The 14,338-nt window shown below is 40.0% G+C and overlaps 1 protein-coding gene across 1 annotated transcript in view; it reads right to left on the minus strand.

The window, feature by feature from the left end:
* Window positions 1-14,338, minus strand: part of si:dkey-237h12.3 (teneurin-3) — a 174,646-nt gene that overhangs the window by 64,838 nt on the left and 95,470 nt on the right. The window contains exons 7-9 of the mRNA XM_034690605.1: window positions 11,397-11,522; window positions 7,945-8,159; window positions 2,116-2,326 (exon numbers count right to left, since the gene is read on the minus strand). Of these exons, the coding sequence (XP_034546496.1) occupies window positions 2,116-2,326; window positions 7,945-8,159; window positions 11,397-11,522 (552 nt within the window). The remainder of the gene's footprint in view (window positions 1-2,115; window positions 2,327-7,944; window positions 8,160-11,396; window positions 11,523-14,338) is intronic.

A 14,338-nucleotide genomic window follows, 5' to 3' on the forward strand; every position in this document is an offset into this window, starting at 1 on the left:
AAGCATCCCTTATCTGCAGCACTGGTATCAGGCATGGCATACATTTACAGCTATTTGTCCATGTCCCACTAAGGTCTAAGCCTGCATAACATGTGTACTGCAGCCCAACCCCTCCTGTTTAAGCCATGCTAAGCAAAAGCCACACAGGCATTTTAAATTAGACCAAATAATTCCATTTCCTTGACACATTTTCCTTTCCTTCTGACTCCTCTAGCGCCTCATCCCCCCACCCTTGAATGACTGATCATGCCCACACAAGCCATGCAATCTCCTGAGTGTTTACAGCTCAAATCCTCTCTGAGTTGAAGTTAATCTGACACATCCTGCAGACAGATCTCGTGTTCATTCAACAGACCATCGCTCATAAAGGGCACCCCCACAGGACCAGGACCCTTGATTTTGATCAGCGTTCAGGGGGCAAACTTTTTTGTTATTACTCTGAGCCTGTATTGGATGTTCACAGCGCCTGTGTTGAACCAAGGCAATTTTGACCCCACTAGTCAATACCTCCATACTTGTAAAGCGGATCAATAAATCTCCCCGAAGGAAATAGAGAAAGAAAATAGTTAACTCAACTTGAGTGTTTTTCCAGCCTCAAAACCCACAAGGAAATTTCACAGACTTCAGAACACTGAAGAGGTTGTTAGGATGGAGGGATCAATGCTGTGTATGGCCTCATGTTACAGTGTCCTGCACAATAATCAAGAACCATACAAAGGGAACCAGATGTGACTCCTGATGTCTAAAAGCAGAGATGCTCTGACACCATTTATTCCTCGCTTAAAATGACTCAAATACCTACATTTGAGAAAACGCCAATACAGAGTGTCAATCCCATTCAAGGGCATGACTGCAATATAACAGCTGTATAACACTAACCCATATTAACCCTGTGTGATATATGATTACTATTGTTTTGTTTTACCCGAACAGAGATATATCAGTAAATTCAATTTAACTTAGTGGCTTGACAGTCAGTCGCACCCACATACTCTATAAAATCTGGTCATTCTCTGTGATGTCAATCACTGGTTCTGAAGAGGCGTTGTGAAGCCTACAGATGACTGTCACCATATTGAAAATGCTGACTTACTACTCTTGAAACTGGCAAAGAGGTGAGGTTGAGAACATAGATTTGCTTCCATAGCCTTTCTGCCTGGAAAACAGCTACAGCATGGCCACCTGTCAGTTAAATTAGCCACGCCCCCAATTTTGCCTCGTGAGGAATAACTCTTAGCCTTAGAATAATGAAAACAGAGGAAATATATAACCAAAAAATAGCCCATACAATTGTCACAAATAAAGAAATGAGCTATAGAGACCAAAGACACTTTTAAACCTGTAAACATAGACATTTCAATCTGGGCTGCAATGGGGAATATTTGGCTTTTGGAGCTAGCCTCAAGTGGACACTTGAGGAACTGCAGTTTTTTGTAACCCAACATGGACTAATGTCTGTCTGTCTGTCTGTCTGTCTGTCTGTCTGTCTGTCTGTCTGTCTGTCTGTCTGTCTGTCTGTCTGTTTGTTCTATGAATACATAATGATTCTGCAGAGATTTGTTGACAAATCTCTCTCGTGCGTGCTGTAGAGCAGTGGAGAGTTTTTCATTTTTCTCCGTGTGAAGTCGGTTCATTCAGTGTTTTTATTGTTTTCTATTACCAGGTTCTCAGTAATTAATGTGTCAGCCTAAAATTCTGGCATCAACAAAAAAGCTGAGCAAATATTAGGGGCAGCTCAGATTTGCAGCCTCTCAGGACTTGCTGCAAATCATCAGAGAAACACTGGCTTCTACGTTCCCTGCTATTCTTGTAACGTAATAACTACCTAAATTTAGTTGCTGCTCTTGAACCAAAGTCAGTGTGGCACTGGTACTCACTGATACTCTGTCCTGCATTTAGCCGTTTTTAGAGACATTTCTGTTACTGATATTGGCTTTGGAACAACTTCAGCTCAAAGTTTTAAAAACTCTACTTGTTTTTGTGGTGGCAATAATTGAAACAACCTCACTGTTTGTTTCTGCAGGCGCAGCTGTTAAAGTAAATTAAAGTCCTCCAAACATGTCATTACTCATCATTCCAATCACACTCATCAGCAGCAGATGTGTGTCCTCGTACCCTGGATGATGGTGTTGTAGGACACCGCCTCCGCGCTGCGTCCGTCATTATAAAACGCCAGGTGCCACACCCCTAAGTCCAGGTACTGGATGAATCCTGCCTGATGGAGAGCGACGGGGTGATCCAGACGGGCTCTCGGCTCTGGTTCGCTTAGGGTTCGATGCTCTTTGGCGATGAGCCGGCTGCCGTCCAGAAGCTCCACGAAATCATACTAAAAAAAATACCAAGAACAGTTTCAGACGTGTGAGAGCGATTATTCTAATACCAGTCTAATCAAACCAGGCAGCAACAAAGGTGAGAGTTCAAAGACTTTCTATTTGCTTGTATTGGTTGCTTTTTATGCAGCTCCTTTTGTGATTTCCTCTGACAGTCTGAGGGCAACTCTTCAAAGTCGTAATGCCAGACACAAGCAGAGGAGGTCTGTGTGCACAGCAAATATTCCAGTTTAATAAATGTTGATTTTTCAGTGACAGTTATTTGGAGTTGATAGATGTTGTTTGCAGAGTTGTTTGTATACTGATTGAGGCGATACAGCTCTGGGGTAAACGCTCAAACGTATTCCAAAAATATAAATTGTTATCTCTGATGGGAGTGCACTTACAGAGAGTCAAGCAATGTTATTTTAATAATCTGTTAAATTAACATTGATCATGCACTGTGCAGATGTAGACTTAAAATTCAGGTGTTCACTGCAAGAAGACCTGTATAGTATAGTGATCAGAAAATCAAAATTAAATGCCACAATATCAGCATTTAAAGCCATCTCTTAATGAAAATCAATATACCACTGGCATATTAGCTGCATATACTTCATCTACATGAGAAACAGAGAAGATGAGAGTTCATTATCTTGGTTTTAATTAAATTAAGATGAACATACTATCTACAGGTGATGAGAGCAGGCTGACCTTGCTGTTATTGTCAATTTTCTTTCCAAGAAAAAAATGCCCTCTGTGTATGTAAACACAGTATATTCACAGTACACAACATAAAAACAAACAAATGTAACACAGAACGTACCTCAGGCTTATTTCCCTTCCCTATATGCTGGGAATGCAGAGCAGCAGCCTCTATATATTTTTTCAAACAAACATTGATTTACGGGGTAAACAAGGAGTAACGAGTCATCCCTGCCAAGTGAAACGAGTGAAGCGTTGCATCTGCTCTCGGTGCACCTGCTCAACACCTGAACCTGGTTCTGACTGAAGCTGTAGGCTACAGAGCACTGCAGCAGAACACAGTGTAACAACACAAACCAGCAAATTCCCAAGCAGGCTACAGGCTGCAGAGGAGCGAAGCAGATGCAGACAGATCCCCTGGTTAATGTGTTAGGTAGCTACACAGATGTACTGAGCCTATACTGAAAACTCAGGGTGGAAATCACTCTTAGAGCTGCTTATCAGTGTGATGCATACAGATTGGCATCAGAGCCGGTATTTATAAGTGCTTGGATTTAAATCTAATGATGAGGCTGTTTTTAGAGAGCTCTGATGAACTGTTAAGCTGTTGGTTTTTGGCTGATACACAGACGAGATGACTCATTTTTTTTTAATAATGAGGAATACTCTAAATTGAACAACATAAAACAACGTAGGTGTTAAAAGATAACACAGTTAAAGCGAGTTTAGCAGAAAATCATGGTCCTGCAGGAGCAGATCCCTGAAATAGACAATAACAGAGGAAAGGGCTCAGTCCGTAGGGACTTGGTTGGAACCAGAGTGTCTTCAGTTCAAGTCCCAGAATGGACCAAGTTGGAAAATGGGCTGGCAGCTGGAGAGGTGCCAGCTCTCTTCCTGGGCACTACTGAGATGCCCTTGGGCAAGACACTTCACCCCAAACTGCTCACTGTTCTCATAAATGTGTAAACCGCCCTCACTCTGACACCTCCCCATTAGTGCAAGTCCATAGGATGCTGTTTGTGCATGTGTGTGAACGAGGCACTTTCAACACCAGAATGAAAGGAGTGAAAGGACTGAATATCCCCTCTGAGTTTAATGAAGTATATCCTCTTCTTCTACTCTACTTACTGACATGACAGGAACAGCTGTTAACATAAATCAAGTGATAAACAGTGAGGGGACAACAAACATAATCTGATTTTGTTGCATATCAGAAAGAGACTCAATTGTAAACATTCTCAATAGAAAGAAAACTAAAGCTTTCTTGGAATCTTAATAACATTTTGGCATAAAAGTGAATGGTTTTATTTATTTATCATCATTTTTATTGGTAGATTTTCACCAAATGACAAATTCCCATTTGTAATGTTTAATGTGAGACCCATAAGCTTTGATGCAAGACTCGGAATAAAAACAAGATACAATTAATTAACTCCTTTTTCAGAATCTAAAATGAGCTAAGTACCAAAACTGCTTCAAATGTCAGAAAAACAAAGTCAGACGCTAGCTGGTAGCTTTGAGTTGCTGAAAAGTCGAAACCTTTTATTATTAAAGTAAACATTGCACGTCCATTCATCTGGTGTAAAGCCAGACAAACAACTTTAAATTAATAGTGATTATGCAATGTTTCTATGTGATGAGTATTTTACACCTTGACTAAAAAAATCTGGTTTATTTCTATTCCTTTAATTACTTTCCTGTTATGCTGTTATTCACTTCCTGAAAATAAATGTATTAATGCACGGCTTTGTAAAGATGCATTGGACCTTGAATGGGATGAAAGAAGAGGACCAAAATATATTAAAACCAGATTTAGTGCTCAGGAATGTGACAAATATGAGCCCAAGCGACCTTTCTATTGACTAGCAAACTTCAGGAAAGAGAGGGTTAATTTAAGGGGCAGGTGGAGTCAACACTGAGATTTAAACCCCCTTTGAGTAAAGCAGGGAGCCAGGGGAGGGATATTAACCTGGAGGAAGTTGACTTCTTTGTGTTGTTGGCTTGAGGGGGAAGTAATAAAACAGTTCATCCCATGAGCCCTAAACCTCCTGGCAAAGTGCATACATCTTGATTAGCCGATGTGAACCCCCCCCCCCCCCCCCCCCCCCAAAACTCATCTCAATCCAACAATACCAGAGAAAAACAGCCAAGAGACCAGGCACAGAGACCAAAGGAAGCCCCATAGACAGCGGAGGAACCCTCACAGCCTGCAAATTCTCTGGCTTTAAATTGAGTGGACTTGGCTTTGATTACAGCTGAGTCCGAATTCTTTAGAAAAAGCTAAAAAAGTTTGTTTCCAAACTTGTTTGGGTTGTATCAGCCCAGACAGACACTCAATAGCAGACGAAGGAGGTCTACATTTGAGAAAGGTGGAAAGGCTGTTTCACTTAAATGTTGTCTTGTCTTCCAAGCTTTGAATACAAGCAACCGTCAATATCTCTCATTGGGGTCTTTCATGCTCAGTTAAGTAAATGCATTGATTTGTGCCCCCGGTCCCTGAACAGTATGTAATTTAGACGTGGCCACAATAGACACAGTGTCCAGCATTGACAAGCTTGAGTGTCTGTGCAACAATTGCCTGTGACATAAAAGTAGTGTCTTGTTAATTAGTACCCTTTGGTCTTTGATTTTGTTGAGCTTCCTTTTTTCACCTTGAAAGTGCAATCCAGCTCACCTGTTGTCACTCGCATTGCACTTCCTACCATCAAAGGGTGGCCCTAACTGTCCACACTTGAGTGAAGCCCATCTTTACAAAGAGAGAATGTCAAGAAGGTGAAGCTAAGAGCTTTTGCAGTCAAGTGTGGTGGAAAATAGCCATTGTCTGAGTGCCTCCGTCACCATCGACAAGCATTGGACATTTGGATCCCCAGAAATGTCATTCAAGTGACACATCAGACATTTTGGAAACACTTCAATTTGCAAATGGCAGACGTTTAGTGGAAGTGAAAGACTTGCATGCCCACACACAGATGAATCCTAGCTGTGAGAAAACTGAAATTAACCTAGTGCCCAGTTTTAATTTGCAAATGCATGGATGTCTGGGATTCAAATAAAGGCTAATCTCATAAGGGCAGATAACGGACTCAACGTATTGAATGGGATGCATTTAGTTTATTTTTCATTAATGAACAGTGCTGATTCTGTTTGGCAAAAATCTGCTTCAAGAAACTTAAGCTGCTAATTTCTGTATGAGGGCTTGAGGGAATTAACCCACAGAGAATTATTATTATTATTGACTCATTAATTCTCCTAGCCTTTATGAATGATTTCACATGCAGTGCTTGACTATTTTATTTCATAGCCAGAAACTCTGCAACTCTGATTTATTCTCACCACTTTCACTAGGTTCAAGATTTCCAGGATGTTGTAAAAACCAAAAGAGCACTACCTACCCAACATGAGATGGTTGACAGACAGAGATAACTACCTGTTGGAAAAGTTGGGGAAGATTTACAGGCTAAAGAGGAGAATACTCCCTTAAAGGTTGGTGGAGACCAAAACAGAGCTAAAACTGAAGTTGGAACTGGATTAAAATATCATCACATATTTAAAAGGTGATGAATATGTCAATGTTATGATTACAGCACTGAGATAATGAAAATTATGAAGAAATTAAAGTCATTTTATCCCCATTATCTGTTGATGTTATCAGAAAGATGGGAATTACTAATGTAATATTTAAGGGCAAATCAGTGTGGGACTTATTTAAAGAAAACAGGTGTAGGATTAGAGGATGCAAGGGGAATTTAGAAAAAGTATGGCATAGGGATGTTCCAAAGCTACTAATTTACTAGCCTTTTAAGCAGGAATTTTAATTCCAACAAATGCACATTTCATTTAGCACACGTAAACACAGGGTCACAGAGTCTGTGGGTAAATCATATTAATGTGATTTAGGTTAGCAGAGTTAGCACCACCAGACTTCAAGCCTCTCTCCAGGTTCACATTCACATGCCTGTTTTTATCAAGCATTGTTCTAGTGGAGATAAACAGACACTGCTTTCATACAACTTTATCACACAACACTGCCAAACCACACCATGCTAATAGTTGCTATCGGTCATTTATGCTTGTTTACATCCCTAGGATAGACTGCTATATTATAGGCTGTATTTCATGTTTGCCAAATCAGGTGCAGGGTTAGGCTGCAAATAAAGGAAGGACAAGGGTTGTGTCTAAAAATAGCTTCTTACCCACTACTTTATACTTGATTTACACGTATGTAGAGACTCTTGGACAATCTGTTGCGTCCAGATGCACCATTTTATCAAAGTGCATTGTGAGATACTCTGAGTCTACTATAAACTTCCTCAGTATACAATCTAACAATTGTAACAATACAAACTGGCAAACCTGCGAGGTAGTGGTAAGCAGTAAATAGTAAGTGATTTGAGACTAAGCTGAAGTAACTCTTCTAAAAAGTGGTATTTAACCCATAAATTGGCACTTGAAGAAACACTTCAATGTGCAAAGCACGCTGGGCACAAAGAGAGGCAGACCAGTCTAGTGCTGTTCATTTTTAACGCTTTTCTCTGTCATTAGGTTATAATCATGCATTTAAAAATAATTTTCCCATACTTTTAAGCAATTAACCATGATGTGTGCTGGTTTGATTAAAATAGCCTTCAGTTCAGGAGAACAAGTGACCAGTGGAGGGGCTAGGTGTGAGTCTTGGCTAATTGGTAGCAGGCAGGAAGTTCGTCCATACCGTAGGCTGAGCTTCATACTGCTAGAAAGTGGTTATTACGGATGGTACTAGAAAGAGCCTTTTCCCTCTGGAGCCCCCTAGATCAGACTTCATCTTACAGATATGAGCTAATAAAACTAGGGATACATGGTACATAGTTGCTTCAAAAAGAGTAACAAGATGTCAGTGTAATAACTTTCTTAATTTCTATGTGAATTAAAAGAGTTTAAAAAATAGCTTTACCTGAGTGTGAGATGGTGCCAGTCCCTTTCGTCCGTAAACTCCAACCAGCGCATTCTTCTGTACCGAGATGTTGAACTTGATGAATCGAGCTTGCTCCATGTTTAGTTGAGAACGCCAGAAAACCCCAGGTGGGACGCTCTGACCCACCCTCTTTCCTATGTCCACCTGTCCCGTATCAATGGAGTTGTTCTCCTGATGAAGCACGCTTGTCCTGCCTGGAAGACAGAGACACACCCCGCCCAGATTATGTAAGGTATTATAGAACCAGAACAGCACAGTGAAGGTGATACGGTATGAATCAGTCATCATAGAGCCTTTCAACTAAAAAAACCTCCACACTCTCATCTTAAATACAATCTTGGTTTTTGCTTCAGTCTATGATCTTTTGATATCAGTAAATGCTGTATCCATCTTTTGATTTCCAGAGAAATCTCACTCATGTCGGGACATAACAATGAGATAGTCATACCCAAATGAGTGATGACTAAGACAGGATTAAACGTAATACTTCCTTTCCCTTCCCTGTAGTCCATGATGCATTGCTCACCAATAAAAAGACTAGATATAATTGGCTTTTTATAATACTCTAACTGGCATCATTCCTCTGTTTTTGGTGACTCATAGGGAAAGCTTTGTTTTAGATAAGGTCTAAATGGAATCTGTCAGATATAAGGAGCTCAACCTTGCCCCAGCAATAACAGCAAATCACGACAATTTGGCGAATCATGTCCTTAAAGTATGTCCTTACTTGCCAAAAGAAGGAGAGATGGCCGGTTTAAATATGACTCATGCTTATATGAAAAACTGTAGTCTGCAAGGTTATATTTCAAGATCAAACTCATTGTTAAGAAGACAAATCTGCAAAGCCTTGCTGTCTGAAGCTCTTCCATAGAGGTAATAATGCAGCTGCGCTCTTTACAATTTACCGTGCCTGACTTTTACACGTAGGGTGGAAGATGCAGACTTGTCCCCCTGTAATAACAACTCAACCTTTGCTCCCACATCTCGTAAGAAGTGTTTAAGTGAGTGCACCTGTGTGTACAGAAGTGATGAGTGTACCTGTTTGTGCCAGACCTCCATTATTTGCACCTCTCGGTGTGTGTGTGTAACGAGGCCATCGCCTGTCACTTTAGCTTCAGTCAAAGCGAAGACAGGAAGCCAAGTTTACCTCCAGGGAGAATAATAGCCGCCTATTGATTGCCTTTAAACAGTCCAAAACCTGCCTCATGCTATCTTAATTAGCAGTACTTATGAGGATTTAAATCAAGCAGAGTTTAAACAATTGAGCTTTTGCCTGCCCCACTCAACTCAATTAATGCTTCCGTGGTTGTGCATTCTAAATACCTGGGCGAGCTTAGAGATTAAATTGGTGGCTTTTTGTTGTAAAGGTGAGCCCAGATCGCACGCCTTGCTTGTTGTTGAATACACAATGGTCCAAGATTATGATTAGGCAGAACAGGGCTGTCTGGTGGAAGTTAATTAATATTCAGAAGGTGAAAGATCCCTATAAACTCTAAAGGCTGACAGGGCATAGAGCTACAAATATTTCACTCCGTCATTCCTAAGGCCAAATGGTTTGCTGTGGCAATTTGTCTTTCTTAATCGTCATTTTACCCTTTAACTGGTTTAATGAATTTACGTTTTAGTGTTTTAAAGATCCTTTAACCCTCTTTTAATGTCACCTAATTACCAGTAGCAAATTCACTACTGACCAATTGTGAGTATCTCTCCCCTACAGCTCCATTTGCTACTGCTACTTGCTTGTAAATCTGTTAATAGAGGACTACAATTGGTTGCAACATTTACACCCCATCTACACAGTGTCTATTACATTGTGATCTTTGTAAGGGCTCTTAATCAGGGTGACAAATGATCCAATCTGGTCATTGTGTTACACCTGTAATGCAAATGTGTTCTCCCGAGCTCCACTGAGATATGATCTCTGTCCTCGAGAGAAAAGGCCTGCAGCCAGAGGTCATAGAGACAATGATGCAGCTTCGGATGCCTGCAAGCTGAATAGAAAGCATTTACACCAACACAAGATCTGAACACAATTAATCTAGATTATCTTTAGATGTGGTCATGCTGCTCTGATTTGATCCATGAATTAACACGTTTGATTAACATTAATTTCTCCTCATACAGGAAATGTGTTCAGAAAGAACTGGATTTGAATTTGAGGTGTAAAATAAATGATTGTTTAAGAAGCCAGAAAGATCATTGATGTTTAACTGCCTGATCCACAATCTTTGCTTGATGGTAGATCAGGCATCCTTATATCTTACCTTATCGTATCTGATCCTTACATATAGTGTATATATGTATATATATGAAGAGTTCATTTGCAAAAACAGATAAATCCCTTTTTAAAAATTTAAAAAAGGTTTCAAAAAACATATTTTTTTCTATTACTAGCTTTAGGTGTTATCAATCAATTGAAGTGTGGTTGCTTTGGCTAAGTCCAAATGACATTACTAATCAGAGGTTTCTTGAAAATGTAACTTTATTAAAAATCAACATTAAAAGAAATTAGTTTTTTGAAAATTTATAAAAACGGAGATATCTGTTTTTGCAAATGAACTATATATATATATATATTGTATAATAATAAGATACAATAAGATTCAATACGACACAGTACATGGAGTCAGAGTATGATAAGATATAATAGGATATGATACAGTACAATATGATAGGATCTGATAAGGTACAATATGATATGATAAGATAGGATAAGATATGATATGATACTGTACGATACGATACGATACGATACGATACGATACGATACGATACGATACGATACGATACGATACTGTTTTTCTTTGTCTTGGACTTTTGCACAGAATACATTTAGATACTATTCGGCTAAACAATGATTTCTGAAGTATTAGTTTTGAGAGCCAACTAAGTAGTTCAGAAGTATGAGTTTGTATTTGTCAATGATAACAAGAAAAAACTTCCTTCAGACAGGCAGAAATTTTGAACAGACCCAGACTCCTCTGTGAACAGACATCTGCTGCAGCTGCTCAGGTTGAGGAAGTTATCGGGCCAGGATCATTTCCCCACTGAACTGTGGGCCAATGAAGGTCTCACTGATGGTGATACATACTCTGGGTTTGTATTATGACATGATATATTCATATATTGGCCCAAGTTCTTTGTGCCAAACCATGTGCCACATCTCTATGTGATTTATGTTCTTCCCTGGAGGCAAGATCCATTTCTCCACAAGGTCAGGAAAGTTGTAGTTGAGAGGATTTACCGTTATGAAGCCATCAGTTTGTACAAGATATGACTGGCATTTCTGCAAAGGAAATCCTGACCCCAATAGCACAATATATTTTAGAAAGGCAATGGCAATAACCTTGACCAAAATAAACAGGAGAATAAACATCTCTTGCAATAATACTGCAAATGTTTATTCAGAGGTCAGGCTTTCATTTCCTCACCGTCAGCAGACAGAGCTGTCACTATGCTTGTCTGTGTGGGCCCCGTCTTCCCGACTCCTCCGTTTTCAAATGCCGGCTGGTTGTCCAACTCTTGGAGCTGCCAGTTGAGGCCGAAAAGGTGCATTGCTGTGAAATACACAAAAAAAAAACTGTGTGGGCTTGTAGGAATGGATAAACAAATAAGCAAACAGCCGCACAAAAACAATCAGGCCACTTAAAAACAAAAGACCTGTGGGGGGAAGCACAATGGATGTATCCAATGCTGGCAGCGAAAACAGAACGACAGTTTAACTCCACACATTTCAGTTCACATTTTGTTCTTTAAAAGCTACTCTGCAAATGGGTGGCTTTTCAGTAAACACGGTACTCATAGAGGCCAGAACAAGTCATCTCAATCAATACTAAGGAACCCTGTTGCTCTTGCATGTTTCCTTGGAGAGCGCTGTTCATTAACGTTTCAGTGTGTCTGCTGAACACAAACAGCCTCTGAATCAAAGACCAACCAAAGCTTTTTCCTCAGTAGACTAGGCTCACTGGAAAACCTCTCCAAGTCTAATACAAAGCAGGATGGACACAAAGACGCAGCTTCGTGTTTGTGAAGGAGTAAGACAACAGGAAGAGACGGAAAGTGAGAGACTTTTTTGGAGGCAGTGTGAGGCACTTTATTGAGACAGACAGTCACAGCAGGAGGAGGAAGTGAGAGGGTACGATGCTGCAACACTCCCCTAGTCTTCTTACATAACTAAACTGTGCCTGGCTTTCATTCAGCCAACCTGCTTTATTGTCACAGTATTGGATGCAATCAAACTGTGTTTTTGTTGTTTTGGGAGACTGAGGGCTCCTGTGAGCGCAGCGAGAGGGCCAATCTCCTTCAAAGTCACCAGCCAGGGAACATGCTGAGGAAGCATCTTGATTTCCGACCATTTGATCTGTGAGGGGAACTTTTCTCCAACACTCTGCGCTCGCTGGGAAGATAGATATTGACTGCAGCAAATAACTTGAGAGGTGGATGAGGGGCCAGAGAGAATATCAAATGTAAAGGAGACCAAAAAGAGAGATGGTAAACTTGTATGGAAAGTGTATCAGTCAGTTGCTGTGTAAAGAAATAGGGCATGTTCTCTTTTGTTTAAAATCTCCTGATGAATATATTTGGCATCAGCTTAGTCAGAAGACACAGCGCTGTCCTTGGTAAATCAGAAACCCAGGTGCTCTGTCGCCTTGAATTCTTATCAAAACATAGAGATTTAAAACTGAGCGATAATGTTTGGCTTCCAAGTACAATGAGCCGACATAACCCTGACTGTTACATTTCACTTCAGTTGCCTGTTTAACAAAACAGCAACATCACAGATAGCAGTAATTAAAGGGGAACTAAAGAACTTTTCACCCTTGGCTCTCTTTTTCACACATTCTGAGGTCTAAATGACTGATAGTCAAAAAAAATGTTGGAATAGCCATAGAGGATTGCTTCAGCTGGCAGACATGAAAGGGCTGTAATGGCTGCAACATAGTCCCATTGGTCAAATGCCCCCATTAAAAGTACATCCACAAATAGAGCTTGGGTTTGACAGCATTACTGAAAGGAATCCACAGAGTTAGACCTTTGTATTACGATGTGCTCTTCAAAGACCTGACTCCATTAACAAACAGTTACAGTCTTTTCACCTCACAGAACACAGAACTGACTGCTCCAGTGCTGCCTCCATCAATATGTTTGTGTCATAGTATGATGTTGGTATTTGAAATTGGTAGTTTGAATCAAGCAGTAACCTTGGGAAAAGTTTACAGCCTAGTTCAAAAAACGGTGTGGGGTATGTAGCTCCCCAGCACACACTTTAGAGGTACATTTTTATATAATGTAAAGGTTTTGATTTTATCAAGGCTACAAGTTATACATACATAAGGAACACGGCTGAGTGGACTGACAAGTGGGCATGTTGCAGCAAGTCTGCATTAAATCCACCTCTTTGCCTGAATATGGGTTGATTGAATGTTAGTCAGAGTCAGCATTTCCAATATGGCGGACGCTGTCAATGGGCTTCAAATTGTCCGTATATACAGTTCATGGTTCCAATGTTTGCTTGACAAACAAAAACGAACTGATTAAAGCAGCAGTAGAAAAGATAGCCCTGAGGTCTGCATGTGAATTGCTCTTTTTGTCAAAGGAGTGTCGACTTTGAAAAGAGGTGTTTTAAAGGCCATTTCTGGTTTCAAAATATAGCACCTGTCTGTTCAATAAATCATTTATTTCAAGGAGAAATTTTCTGTTATATTGCCAGACTTTCAGAATATCAATCTGAGCATAAAATTAGCTTATGAATAGATCATATTGTATTCAAGATGAAGTAGTCTTCTGGAGGTTGTATGCTTTAGTAATTAAGATCCAAACATATTGAAAAATGAAGCAATAGTTAGCACTGACCTGTTCAACAACACTCCATGGAGTCTAACAGATCTGACTGTGAAAGACTGAAAGATCTGAACACTTTTGTTGCTTTATTGTTTCATTTCTCTGCAACATCAATGCTGTTTCCTGTTGCTATTGATATTGTAGCTTCAGAACGTTCTGATTCCTCTCCATCCACAATCATATTTACATCAATCCCATTACTGAAGCTGAAATTCATTCAAATGCAACACAGACAGCCGCAGACAAAAATCTTGGCCTAGATAAACTGTGAGATTCTCACATTGAAATACCAACTTTTCAAACAGTTTACTCTGTAAATATTTTCATTTCTTGGACAAACTTGTAGGAGGCTTTCAACTGAGGAAAGGCTACAGAATCTTTAGGAAACACACTGAGAGCTGAGCTGGGTGCCAAAATGAAAGGATCAACTGAGGACATGGAGCATTAACCCAAAGTGAAACACCCTGAGTGTGTAAAAAGAGTGACACCTCCTCTACTCAAATGATTGATAGCGTTAAAGTAAAGCAGGTTA

This window comes from Notolabrus celidotus, chromosome 8, assembly GCF_009762535.1.
Source record: "Notolabrus celidotus isolate fNotCel1 chromosome 8, fNotCel1.pri, whole genome shotgun sequence".
NCBI classification, from domain to species: Eukaryota; Metazoa; Chordata; class Actinopteri; order Labriformes; family Labridae; genus Notolabrus; species Notolabrus celidotus.